This window comes from Globicephala melas, chromosome 6 (assembly GCF_963455315.2).
Source record: "Globicephala melas chromosome 6, mGloMel1.2, whole genome shotgun sequence".
NCBI lineage: Eukaryota > Metazoa > Chordata > Mammalia > Artiodactyla > Delphinidae > Globicephala > Globicephala melas.
The window spans coordinates 34,476,500-34,502,297 of NC_083319.1; the positions used below are offsets into that span (position 1 = coordinate 34,476,500).

The following is a 25,798-nucleotide window of genomic DNA, read 5'->3' on the forward strand; positions in this document are numbered from 1 at the left end:
GCTGTGGTGGTTTCCCAGCCTCTAGCCACCATGTCAGGCGCATGTCCCTGGCCCACAAGTCCCAAGAAACACATGCACAGCCATTCTTAGACCAACAGATTTAATATTATATTGCAGTTTCCATTGATGCAGAATACAGCTGCAATTGTGTTTCAAGGAGAAGCCGAGTGGGGCTGGCCGTTCCTGCAGCATGGAGCCACTCCTGGGTCCATCTGCAGCCTCAGTAGACACTCCTCCATAGTGGTGAGGCCCTGACTCCACCTCTGGTTACCCTGTACTGTCCCATCATTACAGTTCCGTGTGCAAGACTTTTCCTTTTTCGCCAAAAGCCTCTCTGCTCAGTGCTCTGCAGCTTAGTCTGTGCTCGTCAGCTCTTTGGCTTGTCCTTTATCATAAGATTTGCTGAATCACTCACGAAAATAACTCCCCAAGCAACAGAAATACTAGTTTAACTGGCACCGTGGTATATTAAAAGGCACAAGGGCAGTGTGGCTTAACATTTTTGCTAGATCCTAAGAGATGCACGTGATGTTAAGGGATCCGGCAGAAATGCCAAAATTACATTTTCAGAATAATCATCTTGGGTGGTTTGGCCAGGTTTCCTAGTTCTTAAATATCTAGATTTTCTTCACCACTGACCTTTGGAGGCTTAATTTACAGGCATGAGATCAGCGGTGACTTGTCTAAGAAGTGATGCGATAGGTAGTTGAAGTCTGTAAGCATAAGCCATGATGGACTAGAAATTTGTGTCTCTAGTGATGTGCCTCACATAAGGCATTGGCCCACTGTGCAACAGAGAAAGGTGTTTTCAAGTATTTGGCCATAGGTTTTCACATCCATCGTAAGGTTGGCATTCGATAAGGAAAAATTTCTTTCTGACTCCAGTATTAAATTGTAAATAAATCCCAGATGTTCATAAAGAACACCCAGGGAAATGTTTGTCGCCTGGAATTGGTTTAAAAAAAAAAGGATGGTTTTTAAAATTTGAGACTTCACCATTGGCTTTTTCTATCATTTCCTCATAACCAGCTTAAGGAATCTCATGTTCTTTGATTCCTGGCAGAGCTCTGTGGCTTCAGTCTTTCTGTCTTTCTTGAGGGGAAAAAAATTGTGTTCTTGATCCAGAAATCAATTTAGCAACTTTAATCTTGAGGTTCTTAAAATTTAAAGGAGAATTAATAAAGAATGATGATATGTTCTGTTTGCTAAAGAGCTAAGATCAAGTTTGTAATAAAATATTTTATAATGCTTTTAAACCACATGGAAGAGGGTGCTGTTTGTTCATGTTACACATTTTACATATACCTGAAACACCACACAGCAAGGTCACCGAAACTGGGCTCCTGCGGTTAAGTCACTGCTGCTCTAACATTGTCTTCAGTAAGGTCTGCCAGTTCGGGGGCTTTTTAGTTTTTAAATAATAACCGGACTGAACTTCTGTGACTAAAGAAAAACTTCACATTCACCATAGTTTATAAAATTTTCAACTACAACCACTAGCGAACCTAACACCTTAGTGCGTAAAGAACTGAACCACAACAGGGTTTGTGCTGGCATTTGCCTTCCGGTTTCCACTGCAGAGCACAGCCTATCAGTAGAACACGTCCAGTTCAAAGGCGTGGTCGGCACCCGCACACACTAGACGCCACTCCGGCACTTGGGAATGATGGGCCCGGTCAAGTCTGCCAGCCTCCTCTTCCTCACTGGAAAGGAATGGAGATGAGACGTGAGCCAGCTGTCCCTGTGCACCCGAACCACCACCGTGGCTCTGAGAGCGCCAGGAAGCTTCTTGACAACTTTGCTCAGCAAACTCTGATGTCTGGTGTTTATAAAGGAGAGCTTGTGAGCCTTCACTGAGAGGAGGGTCTGTAGTGGCGTAGATTCGTTCATAAAGTACTTCTAAATCGCTGGCCATACAGGTATAAAACCCACTTTATCCAACTCCGCTGTTGTCCTTTGTGTACAGAGGCCCCGAGGCTGAAGATCCTCACTCCGGTCAGATAAGATTTAAGTTCAGTCGATCTTAATGAGATCTTAACCTTCTGGAAACATTTCCCCCAACTCTTCCTCAAAGCTCTTGGCCTGCCTGTGTAAACAACAGTGTCTGCCCTGAAGACTACCCTGTATTATCTGTGTCCCCTTATGGTCAACCTTGACATTTTCCCAGGGGCAAGGCAAAGTTAAATGTAAAGCAGGAGCCAGGGGGTTGCAGGCTGGGGTCATTAGCTGACAGGATGGCGGGGATGGTTGGAGGGGCAGGTAGGGCTCCCTTTGTTATAGCAAAGGGAGAGGGTTCGAAACAAATTATAGTGTCTGCAGATGAAAACCAAGCAGCAAGCTAGATCGGCCACAAGAGAAAGGTTGGTCAACGACTGTGGAGCCGGTAGGTGGCAGTAAAGGGGGCTGCCGGTGTGGCAGAGACAGGAAGCTATTGCGAGAGGAAAAAAGTCTGTCTATACTTAGGTGTCTTCCAGTTCCTGAGCTGAGCAGGCAGACCTCAGATAGACGCTTACGGGCTGCAACAAGAACCGAACTGAGGCTAGGCGCTGGTGTGGAGGGGCGCAGGGGCACACAGGCTGCCCAGTCTGGGGCCTAGAGTTTAGCCTTTGCCTGAGCTCCTCCCCTCCCCTCCACCCGCCTTGAAAGAACAATGAATGCAAATCAGTGGGCAGTCTCCTGGAGAGAAGACAGTGTGTCTGGCCAGATTTCTGGAGACCATCAGAATGTCCAACAGCTTGGGGGAAGATGGGGGGGAACAAAAACCAAAGCCCAAAGAGCAGAAGTTTGCCCAGAGTGACCAGAGGGTTTACATGAGCCAGGCTTGACACGTTAGCTGAACAAGCATTATACCCCTTTTGCACTCAACCCCTCATTGGAGCCCCTCCAACAATTCTGGAGTGTCAGTGTTGTCACCATTGCCATGTTATGGATGAGGAAAGTATGGCAGGGAACAAAATAATAAAGCTGGTACCAGACGGAACCAAGGCTTGTGACTCATCTGGAGCCTCGGTCCAGCGCCTCCCTCAGTACAATCCGGCCCTGTCCATGTAGGCTTTACATACCCACATCTCATCTGGTTCTCACAAGTAGGACTAGCTCCCTTCCCCTGGAGAAGAGAAGGGAGCCAGGGTCCCTGAGAGCAAGCGGCAGAGCCAGGAACCGGAGTCCCCAGCTCGTGGCTCAAGGTACAGAAAAGGATCCCGCGCTGTCTCCCCCTACCTGCCCTCAGTATGCACACTGGGCTGCACCTGTGCAGGGTTCCCCTGCCACTGGCTTCTGCAGGGACTGGATGGGGAGAAGGGAAAGGCACCCACTTATTCAGGTTTTCTTTTTTTCTTTCCATTTAAATAATGAAGGAAATTGAGGCCAAGAGGGAAGTAACTTGCCTCAAGTCACAGTGAATAAGAGATGCAACTGGGAGCAGAAGCCAGGTCTCCAATATCCTTCTTCAAATCAACCTGCTTTTTACATTCATTAAAGCGAACTCCTCCACGTTGCTTATCATTGCAACTGCCAGAGACTCGTTTATTGTCAGAGCCGGAAGGAATCTCGAGTCATCTGGACCAACCCCCATTCGAGGCTTGAGCTCCCACCAAGCTTTACACCTCCATCATGTCTTTGGGGAGCATTTTATATTCAACAGCATTGACTGAGTGCTATGATGTGCCAAGCACAGGTACCAGAAATAAAGATTAACAGGGGACCAAGATATACCTACAAGAAATCTGATAAAACATCACAAGTACCCTGGTAGATCTCTATCAAGTATGAGAGGCACAATGAACGAAGTGGTCAGATTTTCCAAGGACGGTGGTTAAGTTGTACACTGAATCTTAAACGATAAAGGGATAGACGGTGGGAAAGTACGGGAAGCATTAGGAGTAACAGTCCTCTAAAGGGAGGCTTTTGCCTGGGTCACTGGGAGGCACTCCAGCTACCTGGACCGGTTGGTACCAGTAGGGCAAGAAGATGGCTTGTTGGGGTGTCAAGAGATGAGTCTGGCAGGGCCTCACCCAGAGAAGAGGTGGAGAGCACAGGTTCTGGGGCCAGACTGCCGGGACAAGTCCCACTTCCGCCCATGGACAGTGGGTAACCTTACCTACTTCTCTAGGCCTCTGTCTCCTTACTGTAGGATGGGGATGACGACAGCACCTGCCTCAACTGGTTGTTGGGAACGTTACAGGAGTTAGTAAGATTGAAGTGTTCAGAGCAGGCCTGGCACGCAGTGAGCGCCATGTAAGTATCAGCTACGGTTACTAAGGGACTTAGAAGCCACGTCAAGGAGTTTAACCTGAGAGCAGTGGGAACACAGAAAGCGTTCTAAGCAGAGTGGTGGGACAAGCTTTGGGATGAGCGCTGCGTGAGATGCCCGCCCTGGAGGAGCTAGAGGAGCTGCAGGGCCCGAGGACGTTTCAGGATGCCCGGTAAATGTGATGAGGGCTTGACAAAGGGCAGGGCAAGGTGGCTGGTGAGGAGGTGGCTGGCTGGGCTGGGGGTAGTGCATAGAGAGAGGTAGAGATTTCTGGCTTGAATGGCTGCAAGGAAAGTAGTGCCCTTTCCCAAGATGGTTTTGGGGGAAGATGATGAAATTGATTTGGGGTGTATGTGCTGTGTCTGGGGTGCCTGTTAGAAAGGTCTTCCTTGAGAGTATAGTAAAAAAGTGACTTTCCCAGGAAGGGATGTTTTCTGCTTTTAAACATGTTACTCTACCACACAACTGTCTTAACCTGGAGGCTGCAATTCAGATTTCATTAAGTGAAGAGAGCTTCAGTGGCAGATTTACAGGACCTGAGTGCCAGCCTGGCTCTCAGCTATAAATAGTGTGGAGATAGGAGTCGTCTGAGGTGTCACCATGGGAAAAGAGAGATGGGGGTCCTCGGCTCCTTCCTGACACTCCCTCACCCTGGCACCCCACTCTCTCCCATAGAGCACTCTGTTAAGAGCCCAGGGCAATGGCTGGGAAGGACCAAAGACATGCCATTCAGGATGGGTCCTGGGCAGGGCTGACCCATGGCCTTAGGGATTAAATGTCTCCCAAGGAAGAGCCCACCTGCCTTGCAGGTAAGCAAAGCCCAGGTCCCGCAGACCCGGCAATGGGCCAGGAGCCAGCACAGAGTTTGGCTGGAGTGAGAAGGAAATCGGAGAGGCCCGCTCTCGTCCGCACGGAGCTTGCCTGCTGCTGCCAAGCTGCAGCAGCAGACACAGTAACAACCACGGTGGCTGGACCGGGGCCGGCTTTTATGACAAACATATTCAGCTGAGAAACATGGAAGCCTGTCTGCTTCATTAGAGCATCAAGAGCAGGATGAAAATACTGTGTTGGAAAGAAAGTCAGGATTTCTCTTTTGCAGGAGGACACCGGTGCACCATCAGAATCAGAAGCGTTTCTTTCACAAAAACTAGCGGATGGGTGCAAATTTGCTTTTAAAGCTAGATGTCCTACTTCACCGACTAGTACTCTGTTGCGTGCAGTCACCTAGATGATTCTGCTCTAATTCCTTCTGTGGGGAACCTCAAGGGAATAGCTGCACAGTTCCATGGGGTAACTCAGAGGCCCATTTTAATCACCTATCATTCCTGCCCAGAAAACTGCCACGGTCCCACTTCCCACCTGCTTTCCTCACCAAACTCCTGAGCTTGGCGTGAAAGGCCTTTGGCTCACAGCCTCCCACACCTACCCAGCCCCCTTCCCGTGAATACCTCATATACCTGTTCATCGTCCTGCCTTGGCCCATGTTGTTCCCTCTGCTTGGAATGTCCTTCCCTCCCTCCTCTGGGAGCTCCTGTTTTTCCGTCCAGGTGTAACTCCCAGTAATAGTTCCTCAGTCCTTTCGGAACTTTCTGTCTCTCCTATCCTGCATACTGAGTCCTACCACCTTGCCTCTGCCTACACCAGCACCCCTGCCAGGAAGGCCTCCTGACCTCCCACACAACCTGTCTCTTCCTTGAAAGGCTGACTCATGCCCACACCCACCAGGATGCTTGGATTAACCAGCCTCTGTCCTCACAAATCATTTGCTCACTTTGTTCGGATACAGTTTGTAGGCCTTCTTGAATTGGGGGCATGACTTTCTCCCATAAAAGGCTGTAAAGCTTCTTTACGGGGCACTAGCTTTCTGCTACCCCTTATGTCACCTCGCACAGTCCTGGGCACACAAAAGATGCTCCCAAAGTGCTCGCTGTAACTAACAACGGGCGTGACTTGACTGAGCCACTGTCTGGAAGGGCAGTCCCTCCCGGGCCTCAGTTTCTCCAGAGGAGAACTGGAGGGAGGAGCCTGAGGTCCCGTCCAGCTCTGGCATGCCGGGCTCCTGCCATAACCTCAGCAAGTCCCTGGTGATAGGAATTGGGCCTGGATTTTGGAATCATAGACTCTCAGGACAGAGAGTCCTCAAGGGCCATTTCTTCTAGCCTCCAGCTGACCCTGGGGTCCCCCCTACAGCACCCCTGACTCTAGTCATCTGGAAACTTCTGTCCCTAGAAAGAAGTCCTCCAAGCCATCTTGCCACTGGAAGACCAAAGCTGGATTAGCCTTGAGATAGGCACCGAGGGACACATAAGAAGCTTAATCTAAGCTGAGAGAGAGAAAAAAAAAAAGTGAGATTACTGAATATCAGAATAGAACTCAAGGCTTTTAAGTGCTGGTTCTGCAGCCAGATCACGGCTGGGCCAACAGAGTCCAGGTCGCAGACCTTCCTCAACAATTCAATGTAGCTATCACCTCTGTCACACCATGATAATTCTAATTCTTAGTTGTTTGTGTTTGCTCTCTTTTATTTCAAATAAGGACACTTCAGATAAACCAGGACACCTGACCTGGTGTGGGTTTTTTTGTTGTTTTTGTTTGTTTGATGGACTTTTCTAGATCTGCAGCTCTAGAAAAAGTAGCAGCTGGAGAAAGCAATGAATACATAGCCTCTTAAGAACAGGAACCTATACCTTCAACAGCCAGTGCCCTATAGGACTTCGAGAAATGTTTGTTGAATTGAGTAGCTCTGTGGTTATCTATGCACAGGTTCTGTGAGTACCTGCCTCGTGCATACACACTTACATACTCATCCCCATTCTTCTAGGCCTTCCATGTATTAACCTAGCTTCAGATTCATCACAGGAAGGGACATACCTGAACTCTGAGATGTGCTGTAGTATTAAGCTCCTTGCATTTTACTGAGTGTTAGAAACAAAAAAAAAGCAACATATTTAGAGCAGGTTTGAATTTGATGAAAAACTCACTGAAGGCATCGTCCTTTAGAAATACAGTTATTTCACAATTCAATCCCAGAATGAAGCTTCTTCTTTTTAAAAAACTCATTACGCTTCCTTCTCTTCTGACAAGAATCATGTAACTTGGTTTGTCTTCCTCCTGCCTTGATTCTAGGAAACTCACAGCTGAATATAATGATCAATTAAGTTAACAGACCTACTCCTTGTTTTTTTTCTCTTATTTTCCTATAGGCTTATCAGACATACTCCTCTTTGGACACGCTATCAAGTTCTTTAAGCAGCCAGCAGGAATACACATGAGAAATAACTAGGCATAGAGCTTGAGAACACTTAGCATCTGGAAGTAAGTCGGTGATTGGTCTCCCTTTTGTTCAACTGACTAGTGTTTCTTTTTGGTGTTTGCTCCTAAGAAAGACTGTGACATTTTCTTTCTTTTTTTTTTTAAGAAAAAAATGCAAACTATGTCTTTAACTGAGATTAAATGTAACCTATTTTACTTTACTATAAAGTCAGCATTTTCAACCTTTACGTTAAAAGCAACGTGAAGTCCCCTGGGTTTGCAGTGTGGGTAGCAGGGCTGTTTGGTGGCCTTGGGATCTGGGGCTTGGGCCACACTGTATGACCTGGAGAGGACTCTGGGCTCCAAAAAGGGTATTCAGAAGAGGAGGAGACTCCGTGTTGGCTTTGTGCCTCCCACGTTTCATTTCACCCGGCTAACACGCTGAGGGTGCACTCTGGGTCCAGCCCTGTGCTCAGCTGAGCTACCTGCAGGGAGGAGGGCCTGGCCTCGGCGCCTGCAGGCAGGGCGCTTGTGTCTAGGCAAGGGTCTGGGGGGAGGCAAGGCGCAAACACCTAAAACAAGGGAACGGGATCAGCATGAAAACTGGGAGTCAGGCCCAAAAAGAGGACTCCCTTGGGGAAGGCGGCAGTGGAGTTTTCCCTGCCATACCCCCCATGACAGGTGGAAAGAATGATAGGCGGCGGGTAGGGTGCATATGTCCACTCACCAAGGTCGTTGTTGTTCATCATCGCGTTGGACGCCCGCAGCCGGGGCCCCTGCTGAGTGAAGTGGTAGCCGAATTTGAGAAGTGTTGCATTTTTTTCCAACATGCTCACAATCTCCATTTCCACTTTGTTGCCCAGGGGCTGGCTCTTTGATCAAGAAAAGAACACAGTCACCTCTCATTCGTTTGTGCAGGACCTAAACCTTCTCTACCTGCAGAAACCCTGAGTGGTGGGCGGGGATTTTAATACCTCCCTGTCCCCGCCCACTCCAAGAGCGGGGGTGGGGGTGGGGGCGGGCAATGGAAGTTTGGAGAAGTTGAAAAGTCACACAGCCATACTAAAAAGTAAATATAATCTTAAAGAGGTTTGAAAAGACAGGAGCTAGCCAGGAGCGAATGAGCTGAGATTCAAACCCAGGGCTGCTGGACACCAAGAACAGATCTTTCTACTGCTTCACAGCAGCCTTCCTAGAATATTTCAGCAGGAAGGACCTTCACATCATCTAGTCTCAGGGAGATTTAAAAATCCTACAGCCCAGGCTATCCCGCATACTAATTAAATCAGAATCACTGGCTGCAATGATACTCAGGTGTCTGTGGTTTTTAAAACTCCCCAGGTGATTTCAATACACAGCCAGGTTTGCTAGCCAGTCCTTTAGCCATTTACAAATAAAGAAACAGGCCCAGAGAGGGAAGAGGATTTGCCTAAGGTCCCATAGTAAGTTGGGACTGCCAGAGTTAGCCTCCTAAAGCCTCACTCTGATCATGCTAGTTCCCTACCCCCAATCTATAGTGATCATCTGACAAAGATGAAAAGGACAGGAAAGGAAAACACGATAATACACAGTGTTGGGAAGGATATGATGAGGATATTCATCAGTCTCATTTATAAAAGTGGGGATAAAAGGGAAACAAACATTCATCAAGAGGGGGTTGCTCAAATAAATGACGGTTCAGCTTTATAATAGAACATGGGCAGCTGTACAATGATGGTGCGAATTGTCAGTTCCAGGCTGGAAAATATGCCATGACACAATATTGAGTAGACAAAGCCGAGTGACAAAACGGGTCATATTTATGTAAAGTTATCTCTATTTCCCATATACATACACTGAAAAGCCTGGGAGCATATTGGTGGTGGTGGAATTTGGGGAAGTTTTTGTTTCCTTTTTTGTATCTTCCTGTTTTGTGTTCTGTTGTATCTTACTGTATTGTTTGAGTTTTATGTACAATAAGATATTAAAAAGTAAATATAATCTTAAAGAGGTTTGAAAAGACAGAGAAGGCAAGCTAACATCATATTTAATAATTAAAGATATTCCCCCTCAGAGCAGAAACAAGACAAGGAAATCGTCTTGGATGTCAATTATGTAAGAAAAAGAAAGAAAAGTCACCATATTGGAAAGGAAGAAGCAAAACTATTCCTATTTGCAGATGACACAATACTGTATCTAGAAAATCCTAAGGAATCCACAAAAAACTATTAGCGCTAATAAACGAGTCCAGCAAGCTTGTAGGGTGTAAGATCGATATACAAAACCCAGCTGTGTTTCTATACACTAGCCATGAACAATCCAAAAATAAAATTAAGACAAGAATTCCATTTACAATAACATAAAAATATTTAGGAATAAATTTAATAAAGTAAAGACTTGCACGCTGAAAACTATACCACAGCATTGTACATTAAGGAAGACCTGAATAAACATAAAAACATCCCATATTCACGGATCAGAAGACTTAATATTGCTAAGATGGCAAGACTGCCAAATTGATCTAAAGAAGCAGCAAACAGAAACACATAACCACCTCCAATCACTTCCCACTGCCAATAACTGCTGCCATCTATTGAGAGCTTACTATGTTCCCAATGCCTTGTGCACAACTTGCAGGGTCTCAATTCATTCAATAACCCAACAGGATAAGCCCCGCCTCCTCCTCAGCCTGGCACTCCAAGTGCTACAGTTTAGTCCTTGCCTTTATTTCCTCTCTCAGTCTTTACTCAGCCTGGTTACCCCAGGGATGGGGAGTCTGGTACCTGGTACCTCGTGCAGGCAGAGGTCTATTTCTAAATGTTCATGTGCCCTCCTGCCTCCATGTGGAATGCCCCTACCCTCCCGTACCCACCTGTTGGTGTATCCTTAGTGCTTTAATACCCATCACAAATGCCCCCTTCCCCACGAGACCTTTCCTGATCCTTACCCCTGGAAACCATCCTTCTCCACTGGATACTCAAGTGGCCCAGTGTATGTCCCTCTCTACTCCCGGCCCAGTCCATCTGCATTACTGGGTCACCTGCCTCCACACTGTCTCTCCAGCTAGACCTGTGTTGTTCAGTACAGCAGTCACCAGGGGAATGTGGCTCTTTAAATCTTTTTTAACTGACATAACATTATATTAGTTTCAGGTATACAATATAATGATTCGATATTTGTATACATCGTGAAATGATCACCACAGTAAGTCTAGTTAACATCTATCCCCATACACAGTTATCAATACAAAAAAGTGGGTTTTTTCTTACAATGAGGACTTTTAAGATTTACTGTCTTGGTAGCTTTCAAATATGCAATACAGCACTATTAACTATAGTCAGCATGCTGTACCTTACACCCCCATGCCTTAGGTATTACTGGAAGTTTGTACCTTTTGACCTCCCTCACCCATTTCACCCACTCCTTACCCCCCACCTCTGGCAACCACCAATCTGTTCTCTGTATCTGTGAGCTTGGTTGGTTTTGCCTTTTGTTTTTTCTTAGATTCCACATATAACTGAGATCATATGGTATCTGTTTTTCTCTGTCTGACTTATTTTACATCACATAATACCCTCTAGGTCCATCCATGTTGTCACAAATGGCAAGATTTCATTTTTTATGGCTAAATAATATTCCATTGTATATACCACATTTGCTTTATCCATTCATCCATCAATGGACACTTAGGTTGTTTCTATGTCTTGGCTATTATAAATAATGCTGCAATGAAATGGGGATACATATATCTATTTGAATTAGTGTTTTCATTTCCTTCCAATAAATACCCAGAAATGAAATTGCTGGATCATATGGTAGTTCTATTTTTAATTTTTTCAGGAATAGCCATACTGTTTTCCATAGTGACTGCACCAATTTACATTCCCACCAATGGTGCACAAGGCTTTCTTTTCTCCACATCCTTGCCAACACTTGTTAATTCTTACCTTTTGATAATAGCCATTCTAACTGTGTGAGGTGGTAGCTCATTGTGGTTTGATTTGCATTTCCCTGATGATTAGTGATGTTGAGCAACTTTTTATGTACCTGTTGGTCATCTGTATGTCTTCTTATTCAGATCCTCTGCCCATTTTTTAATCAGATTGTTTGGGTTTTTTTAAACTTTAAGTAATTAAAATTAAATAAAATTTATGTGGAATCTAAAAAATAATACAAATGAATATATATAGCGAAACAGATGCACAGATATAGAAAACAAACTAGTGGTTATCAGAGGGGAGAGGGAAGTGGGGAGGGGCAAGATAGGAATAGGCGATTAAGAGGTAAAAACTACTATGTATAAAACAGATAAGCAACAAGGATATATTGTATAGCACAGGGAATTATAGCCATTCTCTTGTAATAACTTATAATGGAGTATAATCTATAAAAATACTGAATCATATTATACTGGAGTGTAGTTGATTAAAAATGTTGTGTTGGTTTCAGGTGTGCATCAGGGTGGTTCACTTATACATGTGAGTGTATCTATTCTTTTTCAAATTCTTTTCCCATTTAGGTTATTACAGAGTGTTGAGTGGAGTTCCCTGTGCTATACAGTAGGTCCTTGTTCCTTATCTATTTTAAATATAGCAGTGCACAGGCAGTGTACTTTAAGGTACCACACGTAGGATGTTTGCAAGAGACAAAAACAGAGTTTGCCCTTGGGCTACTCTCTTTCAAGGCAAACAGGGAACAATAGGTTATACATATTTATCTTTGTCATAAACACACACACACACACACACACACACACGCACGCGCACGCGCGTGCACACAAACCCATCTGTTTGGATATACAGATGTTCTCCTAGGCCAAAATTTTAAGAAGAACTGATTGTTAAAGTTATTGAGTGTGAAAGTGGGCAAGATTTTCAACTGTATTATTATAGAATATATAGAAATAAAATCCAATCTAGAAAAAAAATACTGAATCACTATGTTGTACACCTGAAACTAATATAATGTTGCAAAGCAACTATACTTCATTTAAAAATTAAATAAAATTTAAAATTCAGGTCCTCAGTTTCATTAGGCACATTTCAAGTGTGCAAGAGCCACTGGCTAGTGGCTACCATATTGGTCAGTGCAGATACAGAACATTTCTATCAACACAGGAAGTTCTGTTGGATGATGGTACCCTAGACTGTGAGCCCTTGGAGAGCACACGGTACCCTGTATCTCTAGGGCAAGGGCAAGGAATTGAATTGATTGGAAAAAATAGGAACAGGATCAATGCACAGCAACCTGGGAAGGCTGAGAAGACACATCAGCCCAACACCCAAATGGACAAGCATGGAACCGCAGCTGAGACTCTTGACAGAGAACTCCTCCCAGGTATTACGAGTTCACTGGAGCTTGTGTGGGTTCAGATGGGGCTTGGACCGCTGACTAGGGCAGGCAGAGGGAGGATGGCAAGATTCCACCAGCCTATCTGGCAAGGCTCCTGAAAGGGCTGGGAAGAGCTCGGGCCTGTCCTTGAAGGAGCCAGCACAGCCCTGGGCTCTGGCCGGCTTGGCCTGGCAGATGATATAGAGACTGTCTGAGACCCCAATCCACTTCCTTTAGCGCCTTTTCAAAATATGAAGCACATTCTCACTGTCAAATATTGGAATGAAAAGTGAGAAATCCAGCGAACGGCCCCCACACGTTGTCCGTGTCTTCACTGGGGCTGGGGTCCTGTTTTCAGGCCTCATCTGTGCTGAGGGGCAGGGAGAGTGCCCTACGCCCTGCGGGTCCTGGGAAGGGCCTGCTGGAGGGAGCTGGGGGGTGGGGGGGGAGGAGGGTGAATCAAGACGAGCGGAGAGCCGCCCCACCGTAGCCATAGGGCTGGCCAGGGATGTACGGGGCCTGCAGGCACCCCATGTGTGCTGCCTGCTTCCTGGGCGCCGGGAGGGCCTCTCCTGTCCATCCATAAATGCAGCCTGTCTGGAAGCTGGGCTCCTCAGTTCCAGCCCAGCTCTGACACTAACTTGATCCATGACCTTGGCCCAGCCTGTCCCTTCTCTGACCCTCGGTTTCCCCACCGAGGGGGTAAAAGGAGGGCTGGACTAGGTGTGTCTCAGCACCCTGGGCTGTGGTCAGCCGCCACCTCCCACCCCAGCCTCACTGCCATCCCAGGGCAACTCCAGGCGGCAAGAGAACATGGCCTGGAGGTAAAGAGAGCCTGGCTGAGTAAATAAACTGCCCCAGAATCCTATTCCTGCATTTGTGTCTCGAGGCAGCCTACGAGGCTCCATGTCACGCCGGGCAGAATGCCCCAAGTCCCTTCCTTTGGCCATATAAGGAGAAAGGAGGACAGAGACTCTGACACAGGTTGCAGGTGCAGGGGCTGAGGAGAAAGCTGCGGCCTCCGGAGACCCTGGTGACTAACCAAGAACGAGGAATAAATCCAACGCTACTCACCACCTCCTCTTTGCCACGCCGCCCAGAGCCCAGGCCTCCCGGCACACTGTGAGAGATGCAGGTGGCGTCCCCTAGCCCGGGCCAGCAGAGCCCCCTCCCCAGACTTCCCTCAGCCCACCCCTCCCCCACCAGGCCCCAGTCCAGTCTCTAGACTCCAGGCTCCCAGGAGCACCTCCCCACAGGCCCCCTGCATCTGGGCAGTCAGAGTCCCCTCTGGTCTCCTGGGCCCGGATGGCCTCGCCCCGCCCCCAATCCTCTCCTATCCAGCCAAGAACCATCTTCGCAGAGCATGACTCTGACTGGTGCTGATAACAGCCCACAGACCACTTCCCCTCGAACCACCCATTCAGAGCCCTTTGGGCTCCTAAGTCCTTTTTTCGCTTTCCTCTCGCTTTCCCATTAATCTAGTTTAGTTTGGATGGGCTCCAGGGCTTCCCCCTCTCCTTCTCTTTGTTTGTGTGGTTCCCTGCACCTGAGGCCGTGGCCACCCTCTGAGATACTGTCCACCCTATGGGTTTATCTCAAATTCCACCTCTTCCAAGAAGCCCTCCCTGATACCTGCTCCTGACTGAGATTTCTCCCCCCAGTGGCCCACTGTCTGTGGCTTACTGGGGCACCCGGTTGGATGGTCAGCTGTACACTTGTCCATCTTCTTATCCAGTGTGGAATCCCTAGAGGGCAGAGCCAGAGCCTCATTCACACACAGAGCCCAGCATAGCCCTGGGGTACAGCAGGCACTTATCAAACACTGAGATGAACTGAAGAAAGATGTTCCTGGGATGGGGTGGGGGCAGGTGGTGACCAGTGCTCTGGCCTGGCACCAAGGGAAAGGGATAGCTGAGAAAATCCAAGACCCACACACAACTACAGTAGGATTCAAGAGCCCACAGAGGCACAGTTCATGGACTTTAGAGTCACAAAGACGTGGGTTCGAATCTTGCCTCTGTTACTTACTGTGTGACCTCGGGCAGGGTACAGAGCCTGCCTGGGCCTCAGTTTCCTCATCTACAATACGGGGGTGGGTTGTGACACCTACTCACAAAGAGTCTTTGCAAGCATTACATGAGATAATGGATATATGGTACCAGCTCAGTACCTTAACTCATAGAATAACGTGTAAACTCCCTAAGTCACCTTCCAAGTAATTATAAAAGTGAACAACTTCATAGTTTGCATCTCTTATCTCCTTAGAAGTGGAGATTCTTACTATCCCCATTTTACAAACGAGGAAACAGGCTCAGGGAAGTGAACGTCCTCGCACAGGGTGTTTAGCCAGGGTGAGGGTGATGGTCAGCACTGGCTCTGGGGAGACAGCACTGAGAGTAGTAGTGGGCAGCTCACTCCCTGTAAGCTGCCGCTGCAATGACCTGAGGCCAGTGCGCTGGGTCACCTTTGGCCAACGTTCTGCCCCAGGGCTCAGGTTTCAGCTGACACTGGGTAGATAGTGACTCCCTGCCTGGGTAGGCCTGGAGTCACATGAGTGGCCAATCCCAGGGCCTGGCTCAGGGCTGCTGCCAAGCCTGCTACATGCCTTTGTTCCATCTGATCTGCCTGCGATAAAGCAGGGTCAGCAATGGAAGAAAGGGTGGAAGTGATGGGGGCTGGGAATGGGTGATGCAACCGCAGGCCACTGGCATATGCGAAATGGAAGGTGTTGGATGCAGCAAACTCTCATGACAGGGCTGCTGCAGGCCTGATGTGGCCTCTTCACATGAATTAGAGAAAAGTGCCTTCTCTGGGTGAATAAAGCCCCAGACCGAGTTTTGGAGAGTAGAGTATGGGTTGGATTTTGCCCCCTGCCTCCTCATTGGGCAGTGAACAACATATACAAATATCCAGGGCAGCCCTGCTTATAAAGTGCCACTGCAGGGCCAAGCTCTGAGCCGGGTAATAGGATATGGACATGACTCAGACACTGCAGTGTCTTCTGAGAACCTCACAGGGAAGCTGAGGTGCTAGGAGAACACAGGGAAGGAGCACCTAACTGTCTTGTGGGGAGGCTTAGAGGCCCTGTGGCAGGCTGAAGGGAGAAGGCGGTGATATGCTGGCTCTTGGGAAAAAACAAACAGACAGACAAACAAACAAACAAAAAGGTTGGATTTGTAGTGTTTGCCAATTTCCATAGTGTAAATACTCTCACTAGGAGTGACTTCAAGGTACCAGCGTGCCATCACTCAAGTGGAATTGAGAAGGGATGTGTACAGTCAGCTCCAGCGTGCTGGTTCAAGCTGGCTCTAGAACCACTAGGAGAAAGAGAGGCTTCAACTGAATCCAGAAGGAAGAGGAGGATTTCTCTAGGCAGAGAAGGGGTAGGGGCAGGGGATGACATTCCAGGGGGAGAGAAAAGCAAGAGCTAAGACATGGAGGCGTGAAAGTAAGTAGGGAGCAAACTGTGAAGAGTTTTGAAGGTTTATGATTGGGAGGGACCGTCAAAGTCTTCTGGAGGCTGGTGATGCTTTAGTTCTTGGCTGAGGTTACCTGCCTATTATGACTCATTAAGCTGTGCATTTAACTTCTATGCACTTTTCTCTCTGTTTGTAGTATTTTTCAATAAGGATAAGAAAGTAGAGATAATCTCATTCAGGGACAACCAGTGTCTACAATTTTGTTATACTTCCACCCAATCTTTTTCCTATATACATATGTATATGACCATTCAGCAAACGTTTTCATGTAGGAGAAAAAACGCTCAAGTTCCCTATCCATAAACCATAAAGAAGAAAGCATTTTAGCACTGGAAGCAACACGGTGTACTGGAGGGAGTGTGGGCTTTAAAGTCAGAGACCTGCATTCAAATCCTGCTTCCGAAAGTGCTCACTTGGCGGCCCTGAGGAAGCTGCTTGCCTTCAGATTCTCTGAGCTGTTTTCTCTTCTGCAAACTGAGACTGATAACACCCATATCCTGCAGAGTTGTCGGGAAGATCAGAGATGATGTGTATAAGGTGCACAGCACAGAGCCTGCCCCCCAGGACACCCTCAACACATGCAAAATACAAGATACTCTTATTAGCATTGTCTTAGAAAGTTGGAACTGAAGGAGTCGCCCTGACAATAAATGACTGAACCACAGAAGGTACAGAGGAATGATAACCCTGTAAGGATAAAGGCAAACTAGAATTTTCCCAGTGAGTAACCTTCATGGTAAGAAGACCCAAAAGCCCATTGAGTGTGTGTGTGTTGCGGGGCGGGGGGGGGGGTGACTCATGAAAATGGGGACGTTTAGCCTAGTGAGGAAGATTCCAATGGTTTATAAAACCTGTGCACCAGATGTGTCCTGTGTGCAGCAGAGAACAGAGTTAAACTCAACAAACAGCACTTATAGGGAGCTGATTTCTATTGGATATAAGGAAGGATATTCTCACTGAGAATGAAAGGGGTGATCTCGGTAAGGAGTGAGCTCCCCATCGCTAGGGGTTTCCAAGCAGAAGGTGGAGGAGCACTTGGCGGGAATGATGAAGAAGGAAGGTGAGCATGGTGGAGGGTGTGGACTGGACAACCTTGGAGGTCCCTTAAAGCTGGGCTCTGGTGCTTTTATAAGCAGCAGCATCTGCTCTGTCCAGCAGCATCTAGTCCATATGGCAGCAAGCGGGAAAGTACAGAATGGCGAGCATCAAGTGAAGGACACAAGGAGACCTTCGCCCATCTTACCTGGTTATCGATCTTCAGTTCCACCAGAGAAGTGTTGTATGGAAGAGCTTCCACCAGGCGCAGGATCCCAGCTCCGGAAATGAAGTTGGACTCCACGTTCAGTGTCTTCAACACCTTGTTCACCTTGAGCATCTCAGCAAGGGCCTTGAACCAAAGGAGAAAATGCAGGGTACCCATGAGTCAGCCTGATCAAGGCTGGAGCCCCTGTGGGTAGAACCTAAAATACTGAGGGAGCCTTGCTGGGAGTGAGAGTCCCTTGCACACCGTCAGGGGCCAGGCAAGACGATCTCCACAACTTCCTTCACCAAGCACTACTCTGTGTCTCTCCTCCCCTCCAACTTGCCATGGCCCCGAACCCCTAGCTGGAGATTTACAGCCCCTTAGCCTGCATCCAAAGCCTCTATTACCTGGTTCCCCCACTCTGATCAGTCTCAACTCTGGCTGCCAGTCTTGGTGGGGCTACTCTCAGTTCCCTGGGCACACAGTGTTTTCCCTCTGCTCTGCCTTTGCTCATCCTGTCCCTGCCACCTGGAATGCTCTTTCCTTTCTGCTTCACTCGTTCAAACCCTGTCCCTCCTTTAAGGCCATTCTCAGTGCCCGTTTCTCCAAGAGCCTTTGCTGATGCCCCCCAGCTAGCTGTGCCTGCCCTCTTGAACCTCACAGACTTTATCCATAACCTCCCTCAAGGAACTTGTATTCCTGCGTTTAGAGTTGTTTTTATTCTGGCGTTGGCTCCGCCATTAGCCTATGTACTCTTGGTGGGCTGATGGTCACCTTATTCATCCCATGGTGCCCTCCAACCCACACAGTGCCCAGCACATATTAGGTTCTCGGTCACTGTTCACTGAGTGACTAGTGGAGTCCCAACCTCCCCATATGCTCTCCACTTGTCTCTTCTATGTCCCTGTTGTAATTCCATGGAGTCGTCATTCTCTTTGAGCAGCAGAGAGGGGAGCCTGGGAAGCCATCCTGCTGGGCAAGTGACCAGGGCAAACCGGAAGAGAGGAGCTCGGGTGGCCCCAGCACGTTTTGGAGGACTTCAGCCAGGGGTGCAGATGATAATCAGAGCCTCTAAAGGAAATGAGGTAATTAGCAGGTGGTAGAAACGACGTGTCATGGAGGAAAGGAGACACCAGCAGCTGATGGCCAGGATGTATGATCAGTGGGCCCTGGTTGTCTGAAATGATGATCTGATCCAGGAATGCCCTTCCCACTGGCCCTGCTTGCTGAAACCTTTGCGAGGCTCAGCTCCCAGGATGCCTTCTGAGACAAAATTCTCAGCTCCCCCTGCTTCCGTGTACCCCAGGATGACATGTCAGCTTCCTCTGTGACCCTGAGTAGGTTGGACCCTCCTGAGGGGAGGGACTGAGTCTGTGCCCGCTCCACAGCACCCTTCTTACTCCCCAGGAAAGGCGTGGCCTGATAATCAAAAAATTTAACAACCAGTATGTCAGTGCACCAGGCCAATCCAAGTAGACATACTAGTGGCTGAGCTGGTCCTGGAGGCACTGTCATGCCAGGTGTCAACTCTTTGTTTGCTGGAGCAGAGTGGAGGAACGGGCAGGAGAAGAGCTGGGGCAGGCAGCGGGGGCACTAGCAGAGCTCTGGAAGCCTATTTACCAATTGTTCCGGAAGTATTTTCATATTCAGCAATGGGTATCCTGGTGTGAAGGGGCTGACATCAGCTGTTCGCCTGGCACGGGGTCAATTCCCCACAAACATTCGTGGAGCTGAGCTGAGTGCCAGCATGCACAGGTGTAGTTTCTGATCCATGACATAGCAGTGGACAGGGCATGTGGCTTTGCCAGCTGTTTCTCTGTGGGCAAACTCAGGATCTACCAAGATGTCCTGAGGTCAGAGGACATCTATCTAGAGGTTCTCCACTGGCAGCAGTGAGAGACTATGAGCCACTTCCATCACTTCAAAGACATCAAAGGAAATGTCCTATGTATTTTAAAGATCAGAAAATAATTGATGGCTATGAATGGACTTCAAAGCAAGGAAAGTTATTAGGGATAAAGAAGGGTAGTAACCTGAGAAAACCATAATTCAAAAAGAGTCATGTACCAAAATGTTCACTGCAGCTCTATTTACAATAGCCCGGAGATGGAAACAACCTAAGTGTCCATCATCGGATGAATGGATAAAGAAGATGCGGCACATATATACAATGGAATATTACTCAGCCATAAAAAGAAATGAAATTGAGCTATTTGTAATGAGGTGGATAGACCTAGAGTCTGTCATACAGAGTGAAGTAAGTCAGAAAGACAAATACCGTATGCTAACACATATATATGGAATTTAAGAAAAAAAAATGTCATGAAGAACCTAGGGGTAAGACAGGAATAAAGACACAGACCTACTAGAGAATGGACTTGAGGATATGGGGAGGGGGAAGGGTAAGCTGTGACAAAGTGAGAAAGAGGCATGGACATATATACACTACCAAACGTAAGGTAGATAGCTAGTGGGAAGCAGCCGCATAGCACAGGGAGATCAGCTCTGTGCTTTGTAACCGCCTGGAGGGGTGGGATAGGGAGGGTGGGAGGGAGGGAGACGCAAGAGGGAAGAGATATGGGAACATATGTATATGTATAACTGATTCACTTTGTTATAAAGCAGAAACTAACACACCATTGTAAAGCAATTATACTCCAATAAAGATGTTAAAAAAAAAAGAAGGGTAGTATATAATGATAAAGGGGTCAATTATCCAAGAAGACATAACAACCTTAATGAGTGCCTGCCTTATGACAGAGCATCAAACTATATGAGGCAAAAACTAATAGAATTGCAAAGAGAGATAGATGAATCCACTATCATAGTAGGAGACTTCAATACCCCTCTATGGATATGGACAGATCCAGCAGGCCAAAGATCAGGAAAGACATAACTGAACTCAACGACACTGTCAATCGACTAGATATAATTGATATCTATAGACTACCATCCAGCAAGAGCAGAAAACACATTCTTCTTGTGTGCACATGGAACATTCACCAAGGCAGACCACATTCTGGGCCGTAAAACACATCCTAACAAATTTAAAAGAATAGAAATCATACAATGTCTGCTCTCAGACCACAATGGAATCAAACTAGAAGTGAATAACAGAAAGGTAACTAGAAAATTCCCAAATACATGGAGATGAAACAACACACTTCTAAACAACACATGGGTCAAAGAAGAAATCTCAAGATAAATTCAGAAGTATGTTGAACTATGACCAAGTGGGATTTATCCCAGGCATACAAGGCTGGTTCAACACTGGAAAATCAATTCATATAATTCATCACATCAACAAGCTAAAAAAGTAAAATAGTCATTTCGATAGATGATAAAAAAAGCATTTGACAACATCCAACATCCATGCATGATAAAAACTCTCAGTAAACTAGGAATAGAGGGCAATTTCCGTAAGTTGATAAAGAATATCTACAAAAAAATCTACAGTTAGGGACTTCCCTGGTGGCACCGTGGTTAAGAATCCACCTGCCACTGCAGGGGACACAGGTTTGAGCCCTGGTCTTGGAAGATCCCACATGCCATGGAGCAACTAAGCCCGTGCGCCACACCTACTGAGCCCACGTGCCACAGCTACTGAAGCCCGTGCGCCTAGAGCCCGTGCTCGGCAACAAGAGAAGCCACCGCAATGAGAAGCCCATGCACCATACGAAGAGCAGCCCCCGCTCACTGCAACTAGAGAAAGCCCTCACGCAGCAACGAAGACCCAATGCAGCCGACCATAAATAATAATTAAAAAAACAAAACATAATGCCATTTGTATTAGCACCCCAAACAATGAAATACTTAGGTATAAAGCTAACAAAATATGTACAAGATCTATATGAGCACAACTAAAAAACTCTGATGTATGAAATTAAAAAAGAACTAAATAAATGGAGGTATATTCCATGTTCATGTACAAGAAAACTCAGTATTGTCAAGATATCAGTTCTTCCCATTTTGATATAGATTCAATGCAATCTCAATCGAAATCCCAGCAAGTTATTTCGTGGATATCAACAAAGTGATTGCTACTAAATGGTTAATTACCATGCCTGGTAAGCTAATCCCTGTACCTTTTTACCTGCTATTAGTATTGTAGTAGTCACGCTGTACTGTTATCCTTTAGCTGTCTGCATGGCTGTATGGGCCATTATATTCATGAAAGTGGGAGCTATGCCTGTCTTGGTCACAGTTGTATTCTCAGAGCCTAATTCACTGCTGGGCACAGACAGACTCCATAAATATGTGTTGAATGTTTTTCTTTTTTCTAAAAACGAATTGATGGCTACTTTATAATAAGTACAATTTAATCTAATCAGCAATATCTTTAAGACATAGGTAAAAAACAAATAAAATTGGTCGTTGGGAACCATTGATGAAGACAATAATTTTTAGATATGGAGAAACTGAGGACCAGGGAGGGGTGGACCCTTGTCTACTCATGACATGCTGAGTGGTGAGAGAGTTGGCTTTAGGGAACATTTGACTCGTTTTTAAATCTCAGCTCCACCTCTCACTTGCTGTGCAACTTTGGACAAAGCAAGTTGCCTGAGCTCCCTTTACCTCAGGTTCTTCATCTGTAAAGTGGGGAGCCCTGCACCTCTGGGATCAGGGGTGGTTATGGAGATTAAGCACCATGGAGGATAATGTACAGATGGTGCCTGTGTAATGGCTGTTCTGTCCATGTCCTCTCCTGGCTCCTAGCCCAGTGCCTTTCACCACATCACACCACACCACACCACACAGGGTTCTTCATCAGTGGCACATGGCCAGTCCTGAGGCTACAGACATCAACCTTCCTGTTTCTATGCCTCCCACTCTCAATGCAGCAGATCAGAAAGGTACATACAAATGCCACGGGGTCATTGCTCCGTGTCCCCACGATGCTGAACTTCTTCACATACGAGTTCTCTTTCAGGGCTTCTGCATACGCCTTGAGAGTGGGTATGGGGATATTCTGCAGAGAGAAGGGCAAGCAGTGACCAGCAGCCCCTGTCAGGGGCGGGTAGGGCAGAGAGATGGGGGCAGCAGCTCTCTCACACGTGCAACCTGATTCCCTGCAAGTCTCTGACCAAAAAGCTGAATGGGCAAAGGGTTCCTGCTTTGCCCCAAATGGCTGAGATTGGAGGAGAACTTTTGGGTGAACAGATTGAGAAAATCCTCCCTGAAAATTTCAAATAGGACCTGTAATTTTCTCTTTGTACATGTGGAGACCGGAGGAGGAGGAATACATCAAGCAAAGGATGCAGAAGAGTGCTGTGGTGAGAGCTCAGGTCTGGGGGTGTGGGAGAGGCCTCCGCCCCAGCACTGGCAATGTTTCTGACTCACTGTGTGACGCTGGGGAAGTCTCTGCTCCTCTCTGGGTTTGTTTCTGGAAAACTAAGGTGTGGCATGGCCCTAGATGATCTTTAAGAGACATCTGTCCCAGGGGATCTCAGCCCTGCCACACATCAGAGGTGCCTGGGGAACTTTCACAAAGTGCTGATGCACAGGCCTGCCCCGGACCAATAAGATCAGACTCTCTGCGGGGAGAGGGACCGGGCATTGGCATGTGTTTATTTTTTAATCTCCTCAAGGGAAAACCACTGACCTAGTCCAACTGCCTCACGTGCAGAGGGGAAACTGAGGCCTGGAGAGGGCCGAGCCCTTGCCTGAGGCCTCACGGTGAAGACACAGGGCCGTGGCCAGGTTCCACACCCCCATGCCTCCTGGTACGCACTGCCAGGGTGCACGGCTCTGAATTGTGCCAGCGTCTCCCACTGTGCACACGGCAGACAGTGGAGGCGCCCGAGAGAGAGAGCCTGGCTGTGTTTGAACGGATCTCTTATTTCAGAGTGTCACTTTAGCCCCCGTGGGAGCAGAGCAGGGGAAGGCCAGGTGCAGGAGAACACTGCGGGCGCAGGTTTCCGATCTGATCGTGCCGTGGGGCTGGCAGCCACTTAAAGAAAGTGGAGAAGAAAGGAAAGGGGAGCCGGGGAGTGAGGGGCCCACTTCTTATCTTACATCCACACCCCCCGAGAACTAAGCCCTCTGGTCCCTGGGCTGAGCAGGTGGGCAGGCAGCTGGGCCTGCTTCTGAATTCCTCCTGCAGCCTGTCCAGGGTAGGACTGCCTGTCCATCCGTCCCCACTCTGCCCTTAGTGGTCACACAGGAAAGGTCTGGAGAGGTGTGGGCCGACGGCTTGGAATATGTCTTTGGACATTTGGGCTGACAGTTCCCTTCTAAGGTTGCAGAATGAGGCTGAATATGTGCAGCTACACTGGTTCAGGGCTAGGTCCCTCCCCGGGCTTGGTTACCCCATGAACCTGGTGGGCCCTGGGCTTTTCCAGCCTCGGGATCCCGTGCGGCCGTATGTGTCTGACTCACGATTTTATCTCAGAGAAGCTCTCAGTGTTTTGAATAGGGTGGCGGGTTTCCAGAGCCGGAAGCTGGGTTGGCCTGTGGTGAACATCTGGGTCTGATGTCAGTCCCCAGAAGAAACCAGGACCATGGGCTGTGCTACTTTACACTATCCTCCCTCTATTCCTGATCCAGAAGCACCCAGAGTCCAAGCAGGACCCTGCTGTCTCCGCACAGCCAGGACCGGGCCATCTGGGTCTGGGTGTCACTAGACATGGCTTCCCTGCCTCCCCCCAGCAGGGCAAGTGGAGTGAAAGGGGTTAACCTCACCCGGATGTTGTTGAGGTTGACCTCTTCAAGTTTGGGGTCGTTGCTCTTTATCCGCTCCAGCGTTTCATCCAAGTCTGTTGCATTTGGTTCTTCATCAGGCACAGGCTTGTATTGTGTAGGTTTGATCACACCTAGAGTGACCGACAACAGGCGGGTGGCTCACAGAGACGGGGCGTCACTCTCCCTCGACATAAGCACACCGGAAGGAAGCGGCAGCAGAGCTCAGGGACACGGAAGGCTGGGCATCTCAGGGGCTATGGGGGATGGGGGCGGGCAATGGGCGGGGCCAGGAGTCTGGGCCCTACTTGGACTCTGCCTCTGCCGTCCTGCAACAACTGGGTGAATTCGCTAAACCGTCTGAACCTCGGTGTCCTCATCTGTAGAATGTGAACGAGTCGTTCTACCCAGTGGGCTCTTGTGAGGGTAAAATGAAGCCTGGATGGGAAGGAGATGTGTAGGCCTTCCAGAGGGAGGGATAATTGCGCGTTGGGTGCCCTCGTTTCTCTTTGGGGCCAAAATGCCAGCTTGGAACAATGCAGCGGAGCAATTCAGACAATGCAATATTGGCACAGGAAAGGACAAGGAGACTCGTGGGGCAGGAGAGGCATCCGGAGACAGACCCAAGTGGACACATGGACATTTATGATCAAGGTGGAGTTCCAAACCAGAGGTGAAAGGATGAACTTTACACAGAGTGGTGTTGGGACAGCAGGATATTGATTTAAAAAAATGAAAGTTCAATCTCATCTCACACCACACACAAACAGGAACTCTAGGAGGATTAAGAAGTTGAATATAAGAAGTAAACCTCTAAGACTTACAGAAGAAAATACAGGAGGACGTTTTGTTAATCCTGGGATGGGGAGGGTCTTCGTAAATACGTCACAAAATCCCAGGAGAGTAAAAGGAAAAAGTGGATAGATTTGGCTTTATAGAATTCGAAATCTTCTGCAGTGAGCCAGAGAGCGGGCAGAGGCAGCAAGACGTGGGAGGACCCCTCACTTCCAAGGTGCCCTCGCTGGGGGCAGGGAGGGGTGCCCGTACTCACTGTTGAGTCCCTCCTTGTTCACGATGGAGCTGCTGCCCAAGGCCTGGTAGTACTGCTGGTTGCTCATGAGCGTGTGCATGCCCAGGATAGCTGCGGGGACACGAAGGGCCCATGACGCGCCTCTCAGACAGAGAGGCTTCTGGGCACGGACATTCCGTGCCCCAGGAAGTTTTGCTCACAGAAATGGCAAGAAACACTTGCAGGTAAACTTTTAAATTTTATTTGGTTTTTACTCTTGCCTCTATTGACATGACTCTCGAATCTCCATCCCCAGCCTAGGTTTCTGTGTCCCTGGCCTCAGATTCCTAGATGTCCCTCTGATGTCCCACTGGCACGTCCAACCCAACTCGGCCAAAACGGAACTCCTCTTTCCCGACAACAGCCTCTTCCTTTGGCTCATGTTCCATCTGGTCATGCTGCCTGTCCCTCGGGGTAGACCCTCAGTCACATGGCAGCCCTTCCCCTAAATCCTCACCCTCCTATACAGAGCCTCTCATCTGTCCCACCTCGCACTCCATCACCTCTGTCCTGGT

At 47.9% G+C, this 25,798-nt stretch overlaps 1 protein-coding gene across 5 annotated transcripts in view; it reads right to left on the minus strand.

The window, feature by feature from the left end:
• The window catches only part of TMOD1 (tropomodulin 1), an 87,808-nt gene that overhangs the window by 6,546 nt on the left and 55,464 nt on the right, over positions 1–25,798 (minus strand). For 2 of the 5 annotated variants that reach the window (XM_060300723.2, XM_060300722.2), the window contains exons 5-9: positions 25,266–25,355; positions 24,218–24,348; positions 22,398–22,505; positions 17,537–17,680; positions 8,232–8,376 (exon numbers count right to left, since the gene is read on the minus strand). In XM_060300723.2, the coding sequence (XP_060156706.1) occupies positions 8,232–8,376; positions 17,537–17,680; positions 22,398–22,505; positions 24,218–24,348; positions 25,266–25,355 (618 nt within the window). Of the gene's footprint in view, positions 1–83; positions 1,704–8,231; positions 8,377–17,536; positions 17,681–22,397; positions 22,506–24,217; positions 24,349–25,265; positions 25,356–25,798 lie in introns of those variants that run through there. The other 3 variants (XM_030829799.2, XM_060300725.1, XM_060300724.2) reach the window with 3 other exon arrangements.